At 45.2% G+C, this 20,089-nt stretch overlaps 1 protein-coding gene and 1 long non-coding RNA gene across 3 annotated transcripts in view; one reads left to right on the plus strand and one right to left on the minus strand.

The window, feature by feature from the left end:
• Nucleotides 1-5,526, minus strand: part of TEKT3 (tektin 3) — a 46,696-nt gene extending 41,170 nt beyond the window's left edge. Inside the window, exons 1-2 of the mRNA XM_084760906.1 lie at nt 5,390-5,526; nt 4,344-4,585 (exon numbers count right to left, since the gene is read on the minus strand). Of these exons, the coding sequence (XP_084617032.1) occupies nt 4,344-4,374 (31 nt within the window). The 5' untranslated portion in view covers nt 4,375-4,585; nt 5,390-5,526. The remainder of the gene's footprint in view (nt 1-4,343; nt 4,586-5,389) is intronic.
• On the plus strand, nt 952-17,152 carry LOC311585568. 2 transcript variants are annotated; one of them, XR_014775260.1, is made up of 6 exons: nt 952-1,086; nt 1,991-2,128; nt 5,418-5,512; nt 6,777-6,864; nt 10,479-10,691; nt 17,023-17,152. It is a non-coding gene; the product is annotated as an uncharacterized lncRNA (long non-coding RNA). The 2 variants fall into 2 exon arrangements; XR_014775261.1 differs by lacking the exon at nt 952-1,086 and having other exon boundaries at nt 1,374-2,128.
• The last annotated feature ends 2,937 nt before the right edge of the window (nt 17,153-20,089 follow it).

The raw sequence follows: 20,089 nt of genomic DNA on the forward strand, positions 1-20,089 counted from the left end.
TTAGGCCTTGCAAGAGGAAGTCTGATCATTGGCAGCTACCATTAAAAGGAACCCTGGGACCCCAGCCCCTGCCTCCTGCTGCCTTTGTTTCTCATCACCCACAAAGTGAGCAAAATTGCTCTTCCTCTAGTTTTCACATGATGTACAGCCTAACCATGGGTCAAAAGCAAGGGTCAACCAATAAAACGATGAGCCAAAATAAAACGCCAACCCACTGTGAGTTGGTTGGTTAGGATCATTTGCTACAGTGATGGGAAGCTAATACAGTAGGCCCAACGGCTGGTCCGAAAGAGTTTAAATAAGTTGCCCTGGAGATATAGGACTGGAGTCCTTCAAAGTCATGCCTGCTGTTAGCACAAAGTTGAATGGACACACAAGGGCATGGACTTGGATGGCTGAAGGTAGTCCACTGCTACTTTGTGAGGTTTAAAGATCCGAGAGATGATAGTAAATCAGTGGAAGAACTCTGTTCCCCTTTTATGGTAGAGAACAGGGTAATGAGTCAAATATTCGTTAAGCTTGAGTGTGGATGCAGATGTGAACAGGGAGCCTGTGGTAGCATTTTCCTATCATGAAGGGAATGCCTAGGAGGATGGACTAGAGCCGCAATCCCTTCTTTCACTTCTTAAACAGAAGGGGGGAAAAGTGTTCATGTTGATGAAATGTTTCCCCGGAACCATGTAATCATCAATCAATCAATAAGGGTTCTATATCTTAAAAGATTTGTGTGTTTCTAGCCCAAAGTGAATTAGGCAGGTTTCTTTAATCTGGTGTTCTTGGAATCTTTAATAGGCTAGTATATTTTCCCCATAGCATTCTAACTCTGAAGATTTAAGTACTTAGAACACTGCTAACATCCCCAGGGACACCCGTGTTCCATGGAACACGCTGTAAGAGAAGCCTGCTTCAGCCTGCTGCAGCGTTTCCATGGCTCAGGGCTGGAATTCTGAACACAGTTCAGAACTAGGAATGTGTGTCAGCAAAAAGAGGGAAAAAAATATGTTCATCCAATAGTCAGGCTTTTCCCCAGGGATGTAGAAATAACTGGCATTCTGACGTGAGGTGTGAGGATGGCTACACTGTTAGGTATGTGGTCTGGGAGTGGGAGGCAGTGGTTCATGGGGCAGGGGGGCGGGGAGAAAAAGTGAAAGAAGTGCAAAGCGATGGCTTGTTTTAGAAAAAAGAGAGACTGTCAAAGCAGAGAAAATAGAAAGCATCATCTGTACAGCCAGCTAGCTCAGGATGCCTGTGCCACCTTAGTCTCTACTTATATTCTGTTGCTCTGTATAGAGGGAAGTTGGAAATGTACCCACTGCCGGGGAGACAAAAGAAGTATTTGCCAACTGTATTTTAGAATACCGTGAGTTCTCAACACGTAGTCATTGTCAATGTTCTCAGAAATAAATTGCTTAGAAACAAGTTTGAAGAATTTCATTCAAATCTGTACCAGCAATACCTGAGGCTTTATTTCCCATGAGTTCTGAACTGGAACGCTACACTTTTTGTACATAGTGATTTCAGTCTACAAATTGCATAGGAAATCAAAATGGATTTAAAACGCAGAATGGAACACTACTCGTCACAGAGAAGGGCTTGGTGGAGTGCTAGACAGGAAACTTGACTAGATGCACAATGTATCCATTGAGAATTTTTATCATTTACAACAAGGCCAAAGTGGGATCCGCAGTCACTGCTGTGTTTGCTTATGTTACTAGGCTATTTGTAAGGGTGTGTGCTGCAATCAGCTTTTTCAATTGGGTGGACTTTCTCATAGCATGATATTGCAGGGCACACCCTATTCGAGGGAGTTCCAGAGTCTGTAAAGGCAGTCAAGATTCTGCACTGTCTAAGCCCTTCGTTTAGCAGATGGACTAAGTTGGGATGGCAAGCTCTTACAGCTTTGTTTCCAACCAGGTGGGAAGTAGTGAGCTCGACAGGGCCTGTTACTATCTGCTCATCATTTGCACCCACGTTTTGCCTTCCCCATTAGACTGAGTCCCGTGCGGACAGGGACAGCGTTCTTCCGGCCTCAGTCACGAGAACCACTGGAGGACACATCCACCGTTCCAACTCTATGCACACCATCTCACCTGGCCTCCTCACAATGACCCATAACATGGATTTACAGGTCAAGTAAATTAACCAAGATCATGTGAGATGCCTGAGCTGGAACCTAACCTAGGGATGTGTAACTCCAAACCTGTGATGTTTCCTCGATACCTGATGTACTCCACTCACACATCCTTCTTGTTAACCTCAGCATCACCATGCTTGGCTCACAGTGTGCATCTAACATGTGTTTACTGAATGAATGGGCACAATCCTTGGAGGAAGAGGGACCAGCATCTCCTTGATTCATATTCACTGGCACTATATTATGGGATAGACTTCCCCCGCCCAAGTTCACCTCCAGGTGAGCTACAGCACAGGGCTAGTGGCATCTAATCACCCCAAAGGGAAGAGAATTAACCAGATGCTCTGTTGACATTCTTGCTTCAATACATAAGCTCGGATGTCCCTGTAGAGCACCAACAGGAGAATGGCACAGGCTTCTTCTGCAGGGCCCTGCGGTGGGACTTGTTTCCCTTTTATCCATGGAGAAAATAGAACTATGGGGGAAAGAAATCCAGGTTTGAAGTTATCAAGCAAGGTGTCTGAGGGAGCAACAAGCAACGACCTCAGAAGCCTTGGCTACATGGTTAGTGGGTCTTCATGCTTGGAGACTGTCTTGTATGATCAAGAACTCCCCAAAGATTTTATCTTAGAATGTCCTGGTATTCACTGGTAGTCCTGTATCATAAATTAGTCACCAATGACAACAACCAAAAGTGACTCATCTGAAGCCTGATGGCGAGGATCCCAACAATATGAAAGCAATAACATGAGATACTTAGGGAGGGAAGAGAAATCATGTATTTTAATGTTGGAGGAAGTCATAAAGGGCTAAGTGTTGACTGTAGATAGTATTGGGTTGTATTTTGTTATATCTATTAAAAGTAAACAAAACCTCGCAACTGCGGCTGTGTCAGCCATGAGACATCTAGGGTCCTAAGGTCATTGTGTGATCTGCTGTCTAGGATTCTGTGGAAACTGCACATGGACATGTGTCTCCATGCAGGAAGACACCAACTGTTCTAAGAAGAGATGCACTGTGACTGATGCATGAGTTACAACAGAGTCTTTGGTCATTAGAAAAATTAGTGTCTATGTTCAGCTACCAGTGGGAGGATGTTGGAAATCTGATAAGATGGAGACAGGGCATCAAAGAGAATCAGAGTTGGCATTGCCAACTTTCCATCACTCTGTGTCAATGAATGCTTTTGAGCCCTCGGCATCATGGGAGGCAATGAAAGCCAGGGGCAGAGTTCTGGAGCTGGGCCCCAGTGGCTTGGAATGCAGTCTTGTTGACTGCGAACCACAGTTACTATCAAAAACTAAATTAATGAATTTACTATTTAGTCAATTATATTGAATCAGTGGTGATGAATACTTGACATGCCCCACTTCCTGATTATTTCAGCGTATTCTGCTGGTTTTTTAAATCTTTGGACTTATTTTTAATCTGCTGAGTCCTCTTGATGGAAATACCACCTTACAGTATCCTACTGAGTGCTGTCTCCAAACTCCGAATTCAGTGGCTTTTCATTGGTAGCTCAAAACTGAGTGTGGCAACAGTATTTGTACCAGGAAGCACATCAAGATCCACACATCAAGGCTTCGCAAAGTTTTCTCCACCAAGAAAGCAATGGACCCCATACCTGTAATCCAGTGCTTGGACTCTGAGACAAGAGGATCACAAGTTTGAGGCCACCCTGGGCTACAGAGTGACTCTGGGCTGCCCCCAGAGAGAGAGAGAGAGAGAGAGAGAGAGAGAGAGAGAGAGAGAGAGAGAGAGAGAGAAGAGAGAAGAAAGAGAGAGAATGAGAGAACACACATTAAACTAAGGGCTTCATGTCTATAGCCATTGAGTAAGCTCCTGTGTGTGTGTTTGAAAGGAGTTATCTGATTCTGCAGAGTCACTTACACCATCCCATCACACACATTACACATCTACTTCACTTCAACTCAACCCCATTCATTCCAAAATACGCCTCCATTTTGTCACGTGGCCATGAATGGGCTACGATAGCCCATCCATGTTAAGAGTTTCTTTGGGTCATTAGCTGCAACTACACACTGGCCAGTGACACAAGCAGGAACGAATAAGAATGACCTTTGAAAACCAAGTTCCTGTATGGAATGTATAACATGGGATATTGCTATGTTTTATTATTTATAAATTATGTACCATAGGATAATTGGTAGAATTTCACTATATAATAAGCGTCTGCTTGTATTCATACCTCCTCTAAAGGACACATTAAATGTTTGCATCACTGTACACGGATCCCTTCGCTGTTCTTAGATTCCTCGCTGGTGAGGAGTAGACAAAATGGACAGTGCAGGCTCCAGTGTAGACACAGCTGTCAGAAAGAAACCCAAGTCTCTCAGGAGCTCAGAAGTGGAAAACACACCACTGGCCGGGACCAGTATAATTTAAGGGTTATGCAGCAAAGCTCGCGGGTTTTTAAGTTGCTAGGAGTTCCTGGAAACAAAATTGGAATCAGAAAGAGATGGGTAGCCCACATTTTTTCTTACAAAATATTTGACATGACAGCTCTCAGTGAATTAATGAGAAAGTTAATTGATTTTTTTTTTTTTTTGCCAGCTTTATCAAGATTACTTATCTGTTGTTTATAAACTGGGAACAGGCAGGAGCTGGTTCAGGCTAGCTTGAGTCTGATTTGTGATGCCGGCCTTTGATGGGTCCTGTTTGCTTCAGCCAACCTTTTCTTCAGACTTTAACCTGAAGATAGTACCAATAGACCTCACTTTCCCACACCCCGAGCTGAGGCTTCAACCAAGTCTGTTGTTGTCAGAGTCAGATTACACAGAGGGCGTTACTCAGCTTTAGGTGTCAGCCATGCCCGTGGCCCTCGGTAGAGGAAGCCGTTCTAGCTGCCTCCAGTGGATGTTCTAACTCCTGTCCGCTGGGACCCCGAGGTCTTTTTTTGGGGGTGGGGAGCGCAGGTGCCCAAAGTTATGTCACTCTTGACAGTTGGCAGCTGCACCAGTACGAAGGAAGATGGTCTCAGAGTGTCAACATTCATTCTGGGGGCAGCAAGAGAAGCTGAAGTCACCTGGAGGTTTGTGCCTCAGGCCAACCCTTAAGCAAAGATAAATGAGTCCAGGGCATAAGTACACGAGTTCTGTTGCCTCTGACTGGCACCACTCAGGGGCGCGGCAGTGTCTCTAGAGATCTTCCTGGAAAGGATCCAAAGTCACCTCCCGCTTCTCCCTACTTCCCTTCTGTTTCTTCCCCACATCCCCATTGCTCTGTTTTCCTCACCACATCTCCTGACAAGTCACTTTCACAGGACTCCGTGGAGTGAGCTTCGAGGGAGTCCAAGCTGAGACAGAGGCCATCGTGTTCCTAATGCCACGTTCTCCACCGTTTCCAGCACACTGACTGGTGAGCACCTGGCTCGTAGGCAGCTCATAGTCGGTTGGCCAGCAGACGGAGGTTGCCCTGCACAAAAACAAATATAGGCAGATCCTCTTTAATCAGAGGTTGATCTTGAGTCAGAGAGAGTGGTTGAGTCATTACGTTTGATGTTGCAAAACTCTCATTGAGAATCACAGACTTGTTCTGTCAGAGTCACGAGATAATCTTGTCACTGGAAACCTAGTTTACTGCAGCCTAATTGCCTTTCCAGTGTCCAAGCACCCTCCTGTCTCTTATGTGGGACTCTCCGTCCTTTCTATAACTTTCACTCTCAAAGGTTGGCTGTCCTTAGTGTTCGTGAGTCCTAAAACACAAGCTGGAATCACCTGCTTGGGGGGACACAATTGTCTGGCCACTTGCTGCTAGAGTCTTTCGAAAGGGGAACTCAAAATCACAGTTCGAACAGAGGCAACATGGAGCCAAGTTCGAATCCAGATGAACACAGAAGGAGCTCCACATTAGCAGTGAAGTCACTGGTGGGCAGAGGACCGGTGTATCCCCAGTGCCCAAGAAATGGCAGCTGAGTGCCCTTTTGCCTCCCACAAACCCTTGCAGCACCCAAGTTAAGGCTTTGAGTGTGAACAGGCCGGAAGCTAAGAGTACTGTGGTAACTACAGAGCCAGGTTGAACAACATGTGGGTACTTAGACTGAGGAGGCCGTGGAGCAGCATCATACCCACTCCATACTGAAACTGAAGCGAGCAAGTGTCAGCAAACATGCTGTGTGTTTGCCTGCAATCAACATCATTTCCCCCTCCCACACCTCACAGGTCTCTAAAAGATTTGTCAAGATCCCAAGCGCTTCTCCAAAGCCAGTTAATTAGCTCATGGGAGTCACAATATGCAGATATTTTGCTCTGCTGACTTCCCAGGTGCAGGATGCATCAGGATCTCACTGGAAACAACCCCCCACCCCCCACCCCCCACCCCCTCCGCTCCTCCCTGCCAAAATTCAGTAAGTCAAGGCCAATCCATACAGATGCCACTACAAAGGAGAGGGTTTTTTTGCATCTGGGCAATGATACCAGGTCTGAAATTTTTGTTCAGACAGACTTGGCTCACACCAACCTCGAGTTTGTAAAGTCAAGGAAGCAAGCCTGTGCGTCTCCTTTGGGATGGCTACTTTCATGTATACTTAACCTCCACTGAAAAAAGAGACCAAGCGTTTGCCTGCAAGCGAAGATTTTTTTTTGTTTATTTTTATTAATTCTTATTTATGGGTTTAATTTAGTTTTAGATCTCTTCAATTCTCCAGAAGAATGCTTCAAGACTCCCATGGAGCACATGTCCTTGAAAACAAGCTAATTTGTGTAATTGAGGTAGGTGGAATCACATGATGCGAAGGCCAGAAGGGCCCCCCCTCAGGTCCCCATCTGCTTTCCTTTATTAAGTGAGGAAACAAGGCCCCAAAATGACTTGTCCAGATTGACCCACATGGCTCAAGACAATCATCTTTAGCATCCTTTCAATGCCACCATCCCCACCCCCACCACCCCACCCCACCACCCCACCCCACCCCCACCCCCGACAGCCTACCCTGAGCGTTTTAATGAAAGCTTTCTTTTTTAGCCAACACCTCATCCTGGAGCCCACCCACCCTCCCCTCTGCCTGACCCCAGCTGTGCTTGTTTCCTCCACGGTTGCCTACCGACTGACAATGCTTAGGAAGCAATTTCCATACCAACAACAAAACAAAAAACAAAATCTGGCAAACACTCAGAAAGCTCACATTATCTTCTCCCAAAATACCCTGATATCCTCTAAGTTACCTCAGTCTCTGGAACTTGCTCACACACGTGTTGCTAACAGAAACACTGCGGCTGTGGTGTGGAAGTGTCTTTGTGTGGAGAGGTTGGTCCTAAGCTCACTGAAGGAGGCAGGGGCTACCTAAGGAAGGTGGGCCATTGTGGATGTACCCGGAAGAGGAAGGACTGGACTCCCAGGCACGCTCTCTTCCTGTCTTTGCTTTCTGGCTACTAGAGTGGGTAAGCCTTCACCAAACACTCCCCACCGTGAGGCCCTGTGCTGCCAGAGGCCCAACAACGAGGGCAAGCCCCCACCCATCACCTGAAGCCTCTGAAAGCACACTTTAGCTTGGTTATCTTAGGTTTTCTAAGTTTTTTTACTTTGTCACAGTGATGAAATGCTAAATAACATAATAGCCTTTGTATTTTCTTTATATTTATGGACACTATGCCCATTTATGTACACACATTTTACTTATATATACACATATGCCTATATACTCTCTACTTCCCTGCAGTTTGTTTTTCTGAGTATGGAAGTGAAAGTTAAAGTTACAAACTGCATACTATATTATTTCTTCTTATCTCATTCGGCACAACCTTTGGATTGCCACGCAGTTAAAAAACGTAGAAATAACAACGAGGAATGCTTTCACCTGCCCACTGAAGCCACGCATGCACTGAGAACAGTCTGCAGGCCCTTGCTGAGAATTCTGGGAGCTGGTCTGTTGTTCCTCCCCCGGAGGGCACCAGGCCTTCAGATGCCCATATTGCACTGTGGTTGTTCTCGTAAGACAACACCGGATGGGTGCACGGCCACAGGTAAGGAACCCTTAGCTCTGCCATAGACATGTCACCATCATGCTCTTTGCTTTCAGAATCCTGCCAAACAAATGCTTCCTTTTTCCTCCTGTGTCATGAAATACAAGGAATTGAGGGGAGCCTACTGAACATACCCATCCGCTCTATGATCTGGAGAGAGTAGTTACCCACACAGCAGTTTCCCCAGCCCCTATCTGGGGCCCCCAGCATTGCTACAGACGTGCTCTGGCCAGGAGAATGACATATGTACTTTTTCATCTACAGTGGGCCCCATGGCATGCTGGGAAGATTATGGAATTAGGAATTGTGATGGTTAATGAACACTGTCAGCTTCACCAGGTCTTCACTCATCGAGGAGACATATCTGTGGGAGTGTCCGTGAACACATAGGTCCAACTGAATGTGGATGCCTATCTGAAATCAACAACATGTCCCCTTCCCGCACCTCACATGTCTCTAAAAAGCTTGTCGAGATCCCAGGTGTCTCTCCAAAGCCTTCCCATAGGCCAGGGTCCCAGGCTGAATAAAAGGCAAAAAGAGACAGCTGGGCACAGTGGCACACACCTGCAATCCCAGCACCCGGGGAGCCAGAGGCAGGCAGATCTCTGTGAGTTCAAGGCCAGCCTGGTCTACAAAGTGAGTCCAGGACAGCCAAGGCTACACAGAGAAACCCTGTCTTGAAAAAAAAAAAAAGGGGGGGTGGGAGAAAGCAAAGTACCAGCGTTCATCCGTCTCTGCATCCTGGCTGTGGACATGGTGCAGCTGTTTCTCAGTCCTGCCACCAGAGCTATGATGACTTGCACTCTCAAACTGTCCTTTAAGCTGCTTCTGGGCCCAGCATCTTGTCTCAGGAACTAGTGAAGTAGCTAATACAACAGCGAAGCAGATGTCGACAGCTGGCCTAGGCTCAGACCCGTCCTGAAGAGCACACAGAACACAGCACTGACTTCTCTGAGGTCCACAGTCCCTATGAAGCCTGGACACCGACATCAACCTCACGAGTTGTTATGCACATAACACAAGGACAACCACACCCCTCCTCCTCCCCACTCAGTGTAGCATCGCTCTTATGCAACTGGAGAAGGGTAATTACGGGAATGTCTGTGAACCTGCAAAGCCACACACATCAGCTGTTTCCTCCCAGCCTCCCCGAACCCACGACGGCATGCGACGGAACAGATGCTCCACACGATCTTTTAGCAGAACCACCGCAAGTCAGAGCCTAGTCATGCACGGCTACGGTGCGGCCAACGGTGCTAGATGGCGTCATCAGCTCTTACAGAAAAGAACAAGGGCTTCTGGGAGGTGACAACTATTATTTGTAAACGAGTTTTGAAAAGTAGCTTCCTCTCCCACTTCTCAACTTAAGGCAGCTTGGCTCAAGTTCTAAGTTAGGCCACGGTGTATCGCGACTCATGACTCACGCAGCTGGCCTCCTATAGTTCACTCACACTGCCAGCCATGCAGCTTAGAAATTACAATAGTGACGTAAGACTTTAATCCTGGTACATATACACGTAGGAATTTCATGATGTTGTCCATGCTGGTGCGGACATGGAGTAAAGTGGGGGGGGGGGACTCTCATACACTGTTGATGGGGAAGTATATTTGTACCACCCTTAAGAAAATGGTACGGAGGGCCCCCCCAGAACGGAGGGCCCCCCAGAACATGAGGAATAGAACTACCGCCTGATTCAGCAATCCCACTACTAGGCATACGGACAAGGAGTGTGACATCAGTATGTCAGACGTCTGGAGTCACCAGAGATGCCAGCAAACAAATGAATAAAGAAAATGGGGGGCTACATAAAAAATGGAATATTACTCAACCGTTGGTAAGGACGAAGTGCTTGGCAGTGTGCAGTAATATGAATGGAATTGGAAGATCCTATATGAAGAACTGTAAATGAGGCCAGGTGTGGTGGCGCACATCTTTTTAACCCCAGCACTCAGGAGGCAGAAGCAGGTGGATCTCTGTGAGTTCGAGGCCAGCCTGCTCATAGAGATGCAGCTGAATAGAAAAACATCTGCCGGTGCTGAGGAGCACATTTGGGGAACCATGGTTGCCCACAATTAGTTGAGCTAACGGGAGATTTTGAATAGCCACACGCCTTTATTAAAGTGACATATTGTGGCCTCTGAATATGTTTAATTACCCTACATTGGTTTAAAGTGTATTCCTAAAGCAACAATCATTTTTCTATGACTATACTCTGTTTGGAGTATCTACACCAGAACTGCAGAGGAAGAGCATCAGTCATGATGAGTGAAATGCCTTCTGGATGATTTTCCAAAAAGTGAACAGAAGTTAGAGCTCTGTCTATTGAATGTTTCACGGCAAGTTATCTTGTTATTTTAATTCACAGCTCATGAAAAGTCACATTACAAACCAAGGATAAAGAGCACTACCTCCAGGCCCATCTACTGACTTTCTGAAAGTGGTCTCTCAGAACCCACTTCTGTAAAATAGAAGACATCTAGATGGAACTGACACTGAAACCTGCCTCCAGTTAGCACCACTATGTGCAATCGTGGCTCAGTAAAGAGATTCACTAATACCTCCTTCACCTGAGTAAAAAGTATGTAAGTAATAATATCTTGCTTAGGGGCTTTATAAAGCAATATATTTATTTTAAATTGTATTATTTTCCTATAATTATTTTATTATGCTTAAATACATTTTAAAATATGCATGTTTTATATAAAATGTTCAAATTTAGCTTTTTATTTAGATTTACTCATTTTATCTTATGTGTATGAGTGTTTGCCTGCATGTTTGTGTGTGTACCACTGTGCGTCTGGTGTCCAAGGCAGTAGAAGAGGATATTGGATTTCCTAAAAACTACAGTTATGGATGGCTGTGGGCTAATGTGGTGCTAGGTCCTGAATCTAGGTCTTCTGTAAGAGCAGCAAGCGCTCTTTACCACCAAGCTATGCCATCTCTCCAACCCAGAGACATTCAAATTGTAAATTATTAAACAGGAATTATTTAAAAGCTCTTGCCTAAAATTTTATATACAGAGTAGCTATTTAAATTTTCATTTACATGCACATTTTGTTCAGCAGGGACATGTAATAAGCGATCAATGGAAATTTTTTGAGACTAAATATTAAAATAAGATGAGGTACTTCAGGAAAAGCAGACCAAGGCCATTGATTCAAAGAATGGTGTGAGAATTTTGCTGCCGCAGACCATCTCAGTCAGGTATAAGTCCTTGGGAATAGGAGTTCGCAAAGCATTGGTGGACAAAGATAGGCAAAGTGACAAACAGACCAATCCAGGGGAGAGTTTAAGTCTGAGCGTATTTTGCAGGCAAGCAGTCTAGATTTTTATACATATGTTTTTGAAATGGGGAGTGTTTTTGTGGTTACTTTTTTTTTCATTCAAAGAAGTCAGTGAAACAACCAGGCATATACAATTCAAAATACAGGATGCAAAGTAATAATGTTGTCATAAATCTTGAGTCACCATTCTCAAATCACTGGCTTGGTATCAGCACGCATGTGCCCTATTTATCAAAGGTCAGTGTTCTCTCATTAGGCCAAACATCTGTGTGTCAAGACAGTTTTTTTTTTAATTTCTTCTTTTTATCTGAGCATCACTACCTGGAGCTTTCTTAAACACTTTATTTGTTAGTCATAATATAAACTGTTAACTGATGATTAATCCTTAGCCATGTTTCCTTTAACAAGTGGAGCGGAACTTGGTGGTAAACTCTGGGCCTGAATGACCCTTGGCTGCAGTGCCAAGTTAGGGCATTTCATAGCAACAGAGTCATGTCTGAAAAGTTCTGATATGAGAGTGGGTTATGAGAGAAAACAAAGGCAGAATGTTCCAACACAAACGAGTAAGAAAAAAAGAGGAGGCTGCAATCAGTTACTCCTGGCAGGAACATCAGACCCATTCCAAGAGGCTCTCCCTGAGCAGAGGTCATCGCCTCGGGTTGTGCAGAAACATTTGTCACACAGACTCCACTGGAGGGGTCGTGACATTTTGCCTTTTAAAAACTCATTCATCTTTGTGTGAATGACCACATATATTCTTCGTTATTTAGCCTGATGCATTAAAAACAATGGGAAGAATAAACAAAACAATCTTTTAAATATCAATGCTTGCAATGTGTGAAAAGTTATTTGTTTGCAACTACTTAAACTTATAATAATAAATTCTCATGTACCAATTTTAACAAGTAAGAGATACTAGGACATTTTTCTAAAAATTGTTTTAAAGTTGCATGAATCCAAAACTGTAAAGATCGTAGCTCCAATGCAACCCAGGTGCAGCCCCCTCCTGTCTGGCTCCCAGGGAACTTAGAAGATTTTTGTCTCAGGGCTGTGGATCACTGTCCTGTGACATGAGGACAGCCCAGAAACACTCTGCCCATGCAGAATACACATCCTGCTGTTAATGCTGTTTGGTCAGTGTGCTGGTTAGATTTTCCTCAACTTGGCACAAGCAAGAGTGACCTGGGAAGAGGAGATGTCAGTTAAGGAACTGCCACTATCACAGTAGCCTGTGAACATGTCTATGGACATGGAGGAAGGTCCAGCCTTCTGTGGCTGGTGCCATCCCTGGGTACATGAGTCTGGACTGAATAAAAACAGGTTAGCTGAGCAATGCACGGGGAGCAAGCCAGTAAGCAGCATTCTTCCGTGGCTTCTGCTTCCGTGCCTGCCTCCAGGTTCCTGTTTGAGTTTTCTGTCCTGACTTTTCTCCATGATGGCCTGGGATAGAGATGTGTAAGGCTAAATAAGTTCCTTCCTTCTCAGGTTGCTTTTGGTCACAGTGTTTACCACAGCAAAAGAGAAACCAAGAGAGATGGGTCTGTAATTTTCTAGAAAGGATGGTGATAGATAGTATAAGCAAGTGGTCATGTGATTCTGCCCATGTACTAGACAGGAGAAGGATCGACATGCTGTCCAGATGCTATGTGAAACAAGGGCAGTCCCCCAACACACACTGCATCTGAGGCAGGGAGGACGGCAGTGATAACTATTAAAATTGTCAGGGAACAAAAGAGAAGAGAGCAGACAAAGGAGGAGGAGGCCTCAAGGCACTTAGGGTCCCCCCACTCCCCATTCCCAAGGTCCCTGGCATCTATAAATGAACCTACCCTGTCTCTGAAGTCATAGGGATCAAGATCCCCTTTTGACTCTCAGCATCAGCTGCACTGTTGTCCTCACAGATTTCATAACTGATGTGGTTGGTGACAGATATGTGGCTCCAGGGGAGAACTCTTCACACACAACAGGCCTGGGTGTGCTGTGAAGACAGATGACTGCTAGAAAGCTCATACTGGAGCGAACGCTGCCGTGTGAGAGCAAATCCATCTCAGGATTGAGAAAGGAACAGGAAGTCATAGACCGGAGGCCCTGAACCTTGTGAGGTCAGGGAGGGGCCTTTGGTGACCAAAATAGGCCGTCAAAAGCAGAAGCTAGGCCCACTGGAAGAAAGCTTGGGTCAGCCGCATTGCTGAGGGCTGGCGTGTCTGACTTCAACTGTGAAAGCAGATAGAAAGTGCACATGATAAGTAAAGTCACTGGAAGCATCATGTGCACGTGACCTAGAACGTCCTCTTCTTGCACAGTGCACAGGCATCTGTGTGTCCTTGTCGTGCCTTCTGAAGAATTGTTGGTTTAACATGGCTGCCTTCGTGATTATAGAATTTTGTTCCCTGGCAATTCAGTACTGGGAAATCCAAGAGTTCCAATGTTAGTGTAAATGGCAGGGCAGATGTTTCTGGATGCAGTAGAAATGTAATGGGGTACCTGCTTACACCCTGGTGTTTAGAACAGCTCCCCTGTTATGTCTTCACAACTAGACCTTTACTCAGTCCCATGGCTGCATCTTGCTACTCTAAGTGTGGTCCATAGCTCAACAGCCCTGTGATAGTTTCTAAGATACAGTCTTACAGGCTCAGACGCTGGACAGCAGGTCCACGTGAGCTGTGAGTTTGACAAACACCAGACATCTCAGCACTGTTCTGCAAGGTGGACACGATGCAGCTTGTGCCTGCCCAACTCACTTGTCAGAAATTTTTATTGAGAAACAGCAATGCTGTTGAAGGGAACAGGCCACACTCTTGGCACGGTCCTCCAGAAAAGAGTCAGAGTCCTGCTGTGGACTTTGGTGCCACCCTTCCAGTATGTCAACCCTCTGCCTCTGAGGGTCCCACATCCGTAGAGCCAACCAGAACTGAAAATATCAAAATAAACTTTGCCCTTGTACTCAAAATGCACAGATTTTTTTCCTACCTATATTCCCTAGGCAGTATTTCTCAAACTTTTTCACTCAAAAACTCTTTTTTTTTTTGGTCTGAAAAGTTTTTAAATGACCTTGTAATAATAGGTATATGAAATAGGTATATAAACTAAACATTTACTGATAGTCATAAAGAAATTTATTTTAGGGATGGGATAACCATTGAGATGTAATAAGAATAAATTAATAAAATAAAAATTTTTTAAAAAGAAATTTATTTTAAAATAACTTTTTTGGGTATTATATATTTGGTTACTATATATATACACACCATTTTACCATTTATTAAAGATGAAAGGAAGTCCAGCAAAGCTCAACAAGTTTCCCAGAGTCAAAGCATTGGGAGAATTTGGATCAGAACAAAAGTGCTCGGACCCTGTGTGCCATTTCCTGTTCCAAGCCCACGTAGTTTTCACACAGCACATGGGCACTTCACTAGTGTCACAGTTAGGTGGAAATTCATCACCCATCGCCTCAGTGGTACTAACTGGCTTTTTTGTCGACTTGACACAAGCTAGAGTCATCTGGGAAGAGGGAATATCAGCTGAGAAGCTGCCTCTGTCAGACTAACTTGGAGACAAGAATGTTGGACAATTTCTCAATCAATGAATGGTGTGGGCGGGCCTAGCCCACTGTGGGTGGTGCCAGCCTTGGGCAGGTGGTCCTAAGTGGTATAAGAAGGCAGGCTGAGAAAGCCATGGAGAGCAAGCCAGTGAGCAGTGTTCCTCCACAGGTTCTGCCTCAGTCCCTGCCTCCAGATTCCTGCCTTGAGTCCCAGCCCTGACTCCCCTTCATGATGATGAGCTGTAAGCTGAGTCATCCTCCTGAATGACTTTGGTCATGGTGCTTATCACAGCAATAGGAAGCAAACTAGGACGGCTGGGTGTGCTTCTAGGATTTGCTCTAAAACTAAAGACTCACCCAGCGCACCCACACAAACAAGGTCAGCGTGCAAGCACTACACCCAGCTGACAACGGCGGAGGCTGGAACATCCATCCACTCACTTTGAAATGACACCAGTGAAATAAGGAATTAGTACCGAGAGACGACTGAAACTACACCAAGCAGAGCACGCCTGGAGTGGGCTGCTGAGGGGCACTTTCAGAACGTCCTGTCTCTAACAACATGCTTATATGACTTATGGGATTTTTATTTATAGGAAATTAAACTCAAAGAATATGATGCTAATTTTCCTTGCAGGAATTCAGGTGGCACATGAGCCATTTTACATCTTATCCTTCCTCTGCCTTCAGCCTTCCTCAAATATAAATGCCACTAGCAGCTTGCTTTCTTTTTCTATGCCCTAAAAATGGCTTAATGACATGGATGCAAAAAGCACTAAATGTAAAACATAGCATCTCCCTGCCTAATGGCCGAGCTACGTAAAGAACAGCATCCTGTCAGTTCTTTTCACTCCTTTCTGATAACACCTAAATATTGATAAGCATTTATTTACATATTCTACAAAATATTAGTATATTCTGAGCTTGCTTTTATTTTCACGCAGACTGACAAGCTTGTTCTTATCAATATGTATAAAGCGATCTCATTCCTTTTATTGGTTGTGTAATCTACTTAACTGTCCTGGTGAAAGATAAGATTATTTTTGAACTTTGGAATTGCCTTACAGACGCATACAAATATGGAATGTAGACTAAGTTCCAAGAAGTACATGGCGGAATATATTATTCAGCTTTAAAGAAGAAATTGCTCTAAGTTCCAATGGAGAACATTCTACTTAGTAAAAAAAAAAAAAAAAAAAAAAAAAAAAAAAAAAAAAAAAAAAAAAACGTAAAGGCAAGAACACGCAAACCCTGTGCGATCCTGTTTGCAGGAGGGCTGTACAGTAGTCAGGTAAGGAAAGGAGGAGACAGAATGGTGGTTGCCAGGGGTTGAGAGAAGAATGGGGAGTTACTCATTGGTTTAACTGGGGGGTAGGGAGGGCCAGCTCACTCTATGTGGCCCTGGCTGGCCTGGAACTCACAGAGCTCTACCTGTCTCTGTCTCTTGAGTGCTGGGATTAAAGGCGTGCTCCACGACATCTGGCTGACTGGTGTAAATTTTACTTTTAGTTAGATCATCTTACTTCAGATTTAGGAATTTCTTGGTTCTTTTGTGTAATGCTTGCTCTCCTTGTTTGGTGATGACGATCCCCCACGTAAAGCATCACAATATGTTAATGATCTCTCTCTCTCTCTCTCTCTCTCTCTCTCTCTCTCTCTCTCTCTCTGTGTGTGTGTGTGTGTGTGTGTGTGTGTGTGTGTGTGTGTGTGTGTCTCCCTCTGTCTCTATGTCTCTCTCTCTCTCTCTCTCTCTCTCCCTCTGTCTCTCTGTCTCTCTCTGTGTCTCTCTCTGTCTCTCTCTCTCTGTCTCTCTGTCTCTCTCTGTCTCTCTCTCTCTCTCTCTCTCTCTCTCTCACACACACACACACACACACACACACACACACACACACACACGGGGTTTCTCTGTATAACAGTCTTATTAGTCCTGGACTTGCTTTGTAGACCAGGCTAGCCTCGAACTCACAGAGATCCACCTGCCTCTGCCTCCTGAGTGCTGGGATTAAAAGGCAAGTACCACCATGCCCAGCCAATCTTTATTTTATTTTTTTTTTTTTAATATTTTCTGTTTTCCACGTTTGCAGAAAGATGGAAGCCCATTTTCCCACACTAGTGGTTTCCGGGTTGCCCGAGGCTCTCACACTTCCTCTGCAGCTGGGGTTTCCACTGAGGCTTCTCAGATCCCCCAGGGGCTCTTGGACCCCCTATATCCTGCTCCGGGTAAGTGGGCATCCTACAAGGTGTGTGTGTGTGTGTGTGTGTGTGTGTGTGTGTGTGTGTGTGTGTGTCTGTGTGTGTGTGTGTCTGTGTGTGTGTGTGTGTGTGTCTGTGTGTGTGTGTCTGTGTCTGTGTGTGTCTGTGTGTCTGTGTGTGTGTGTCTGTGTGTCTGTGTGTCTGTGTGTGCACGTGCGCACGCTGGGGATTCTGTGGCCCCAGGGGCACTTTGTTTGGAGCACAAGCCTTCACTCTGTCATGATTTGATTCCATCCTTGCATCCTGATATTTAGCAGAACTTGAAGTTGGAGAAAGAAATGGAGGAGCCTATAAGGTGTAACCTTCCAAGTGGTCAGGAACACCACCAGGGCCTCCGGCTCATCTCATCTGAAGACTCTGGACTGGAGCCTCCTGACACTCCTGCAGCAGCAGGTCACCTTGCCCTGGACATCCTCCTATCTGGCTTTTTCTTCACTTCTGCCTTTTTTTTTTCCTCCATCTTCAGGAACTGCCTTCCATCCTTCTTGATGAACAGTACCAAATCATACTTTTTAATGGGTTTATAGACGTACTATTTCAGGAATTGTTATTGAATATTCAGTCTGCCTATTCACCATGCCCTACACTCATTATTCATAAAGACTTTTAAAGAGCTATTCTGGGTAGGGCCACTCTGTTGAGGCTCTACACCCAGCTGTTGATTGCATGCTTCTGAATGGCCCTGAGTGGTTCGCCTGGACCAGCCAAGCCATTCACAGCTGCAGGCTCCTCAGCCAGGCAAAAGGAACCCTTGTGACCAGTGAAGGTTCCTTCTCACGGGGCTACAAAGGTACATGAAACCTGACACCTCTTGCATGGCCCAGCCTCACAAGCACTTCCCCTGGCACGCAGGATGCCACCACTGTTGTTCTACCACGGCTGTGAGAGGAAACACTGGCAGTTTTCATCCCTGTGCCATAGAGAATCAATGCACAGCCCGTGGAGCAGAGGGGGACATAAGGCATCCTTTTGTTCCGGCAGCAATTAGTGCATTCCGGTAGAGCCAGTTCTGGGCAGGGGGCAGAGGGAGTCGCCACAAAATGGTCTTTGTCCGAACTCCCATAAAAAAATTCCAGCTAGTGGGAGTGAACACAGACATAGTCCAGAGAGTAGATTGTAGATGCCCAGATCTCGGCTTCTACAGTGAAACTATTTCAGGACTTTATGGATCGTGCTCTAGAGAAGGGGGTGGGGGGGAGGAAAAAATAAATACCTCCCTGAGTAAAGGCACCCCTTCATCATGGTGGGGATCTTACTTTCTAAGGCATTGGTCTCTACATAGTTCATTGAGTTGTTTTCCTTACTAGCTTACAGGCGCAGCTGGGAAAGGTACCTTTCTCCCTCCTTCCATCACACCCTGTGCCTATTCCTGGTCCCTCCCTGGTCTTTACTGAGAAGTGTGTGTTTGGGCCCTTTGACTCACAGCTAAGTAACTGCAGAACTGGTTTATCACTTAGGAACTGTGGACATGTGAATAAAACTTACTCTCTAGATAGACGTCATTTCCCCAGTTCAGACCTGGACAAAACGAAGACCTGTGGCTTGGTGTAACTGAGGGGTGTTCACCTGGCAGTTGTGAATTCTGCCCAACTACGTACATCACATGACATCAGCCAGGAGGCCCAGAGATGTCAGCACCATATCTGACTATGCCCACTTATAAGCTATCAGATGAGCATGTTTCTGTGCTTTGATTTCCTCTGCTTTACAAGGGACATGATGACAATGCCTCCTTCATGGGGCTCTTGGGAGCATTAAGTGATGGAAGATGTGGCGTGTTCAGAACAAACAGTCCCTGGCACTTAGACAGTAAATGGACCGACTTCAGTTCTATCAAGGGCCACAGAGGGTGAGCAAACCCAGACACTCTGAAAGGCTCCTCCAACAAGGAGGATTTTCTCTGATACCCACAACTCTCACAGTGGGACCATGAGAAGGTGGTGGTCAGATAAGTGGGATTATTATATATTTTAGTATCGGATTATAAATGTCTTCATTGCTAACTACTTGTGGACATAGTAGAGCATTTTGGTAGGCAAAAACTGCAGTTTTGTTTTTAGTTTCTTCCAAGAAGACAGAATTTGTTCCATGAGTCAATGGGATACCTAGACGACACTGTGGCCGTGAGCACCTGAGTGAGTCGTGGCACCCTGAATGGAAGTTCCTCAATAAAGGCAGAACAGGTTCAAGGCCTGAGACTCCTAGATCTTCATCCGCGGAAAGGAGGAGGGTAATTAAACTCATAGCCAAGTCTAGAAATAATAGAATTGTGCAGTGTGATTTTGTGTGTGTTGTGTGTGTGTGTGTGTATGTATGTGTGTGTGTGTGTGTGTGTGTGTGTAAAAATCAACCACCTGTCTCAAAGCCAGACTCCAGCCAACCACCATAAAAATGAGCTTGCCTGTACCTTTGAACAATAAACTGAAAATGCTATGAGCTGTCCACCGTCAAACAGTAGGAACTACCATCATAAAATGATACAACAAAATACAGTGAGATACATTTGAGCCTTCTTGGCACTTTCTGCCCAGTACAGCATGTCTTTGTGTGTGTGTGTGTGAGTGAATCCAATGATCCAAGTCCACTGGACTTTGACTTATAGTTTAATTTTTATGGAGGTTAAACTTTTGATTATTGTAGGGGTGTATGTTTCATGTCTACCCCAGAAGTCACCCCTCTCCCATAACCTGCCCAGTGTGACTCAGAGTGCCGTCACCATCACCACCAACATCATTACTAGAGCTGTCATTCATTGATCACCAGCTTCCAGGAGCTCACAGTGTCCTTACAGAGTGATGCTCACAGTGTCCTTACAGAGTGCTGCAAAGGAGAAGGTTCATAGGTGGATCCCAATGCAAGGAGACATGATCCCAGTCTGCTTTAGAGCTTGAGTTCTGA

Source organism: Acomys minous (genome assembly GCF_964271855.1).
Source record: "Acomys minous genome assembly, chromosome: 16".
Lineage (NCBI taxonomy): Eukaryota > Metazoa > Chordata > Mammalia > Rodentia > Muridae > Acomys > Acomys minous.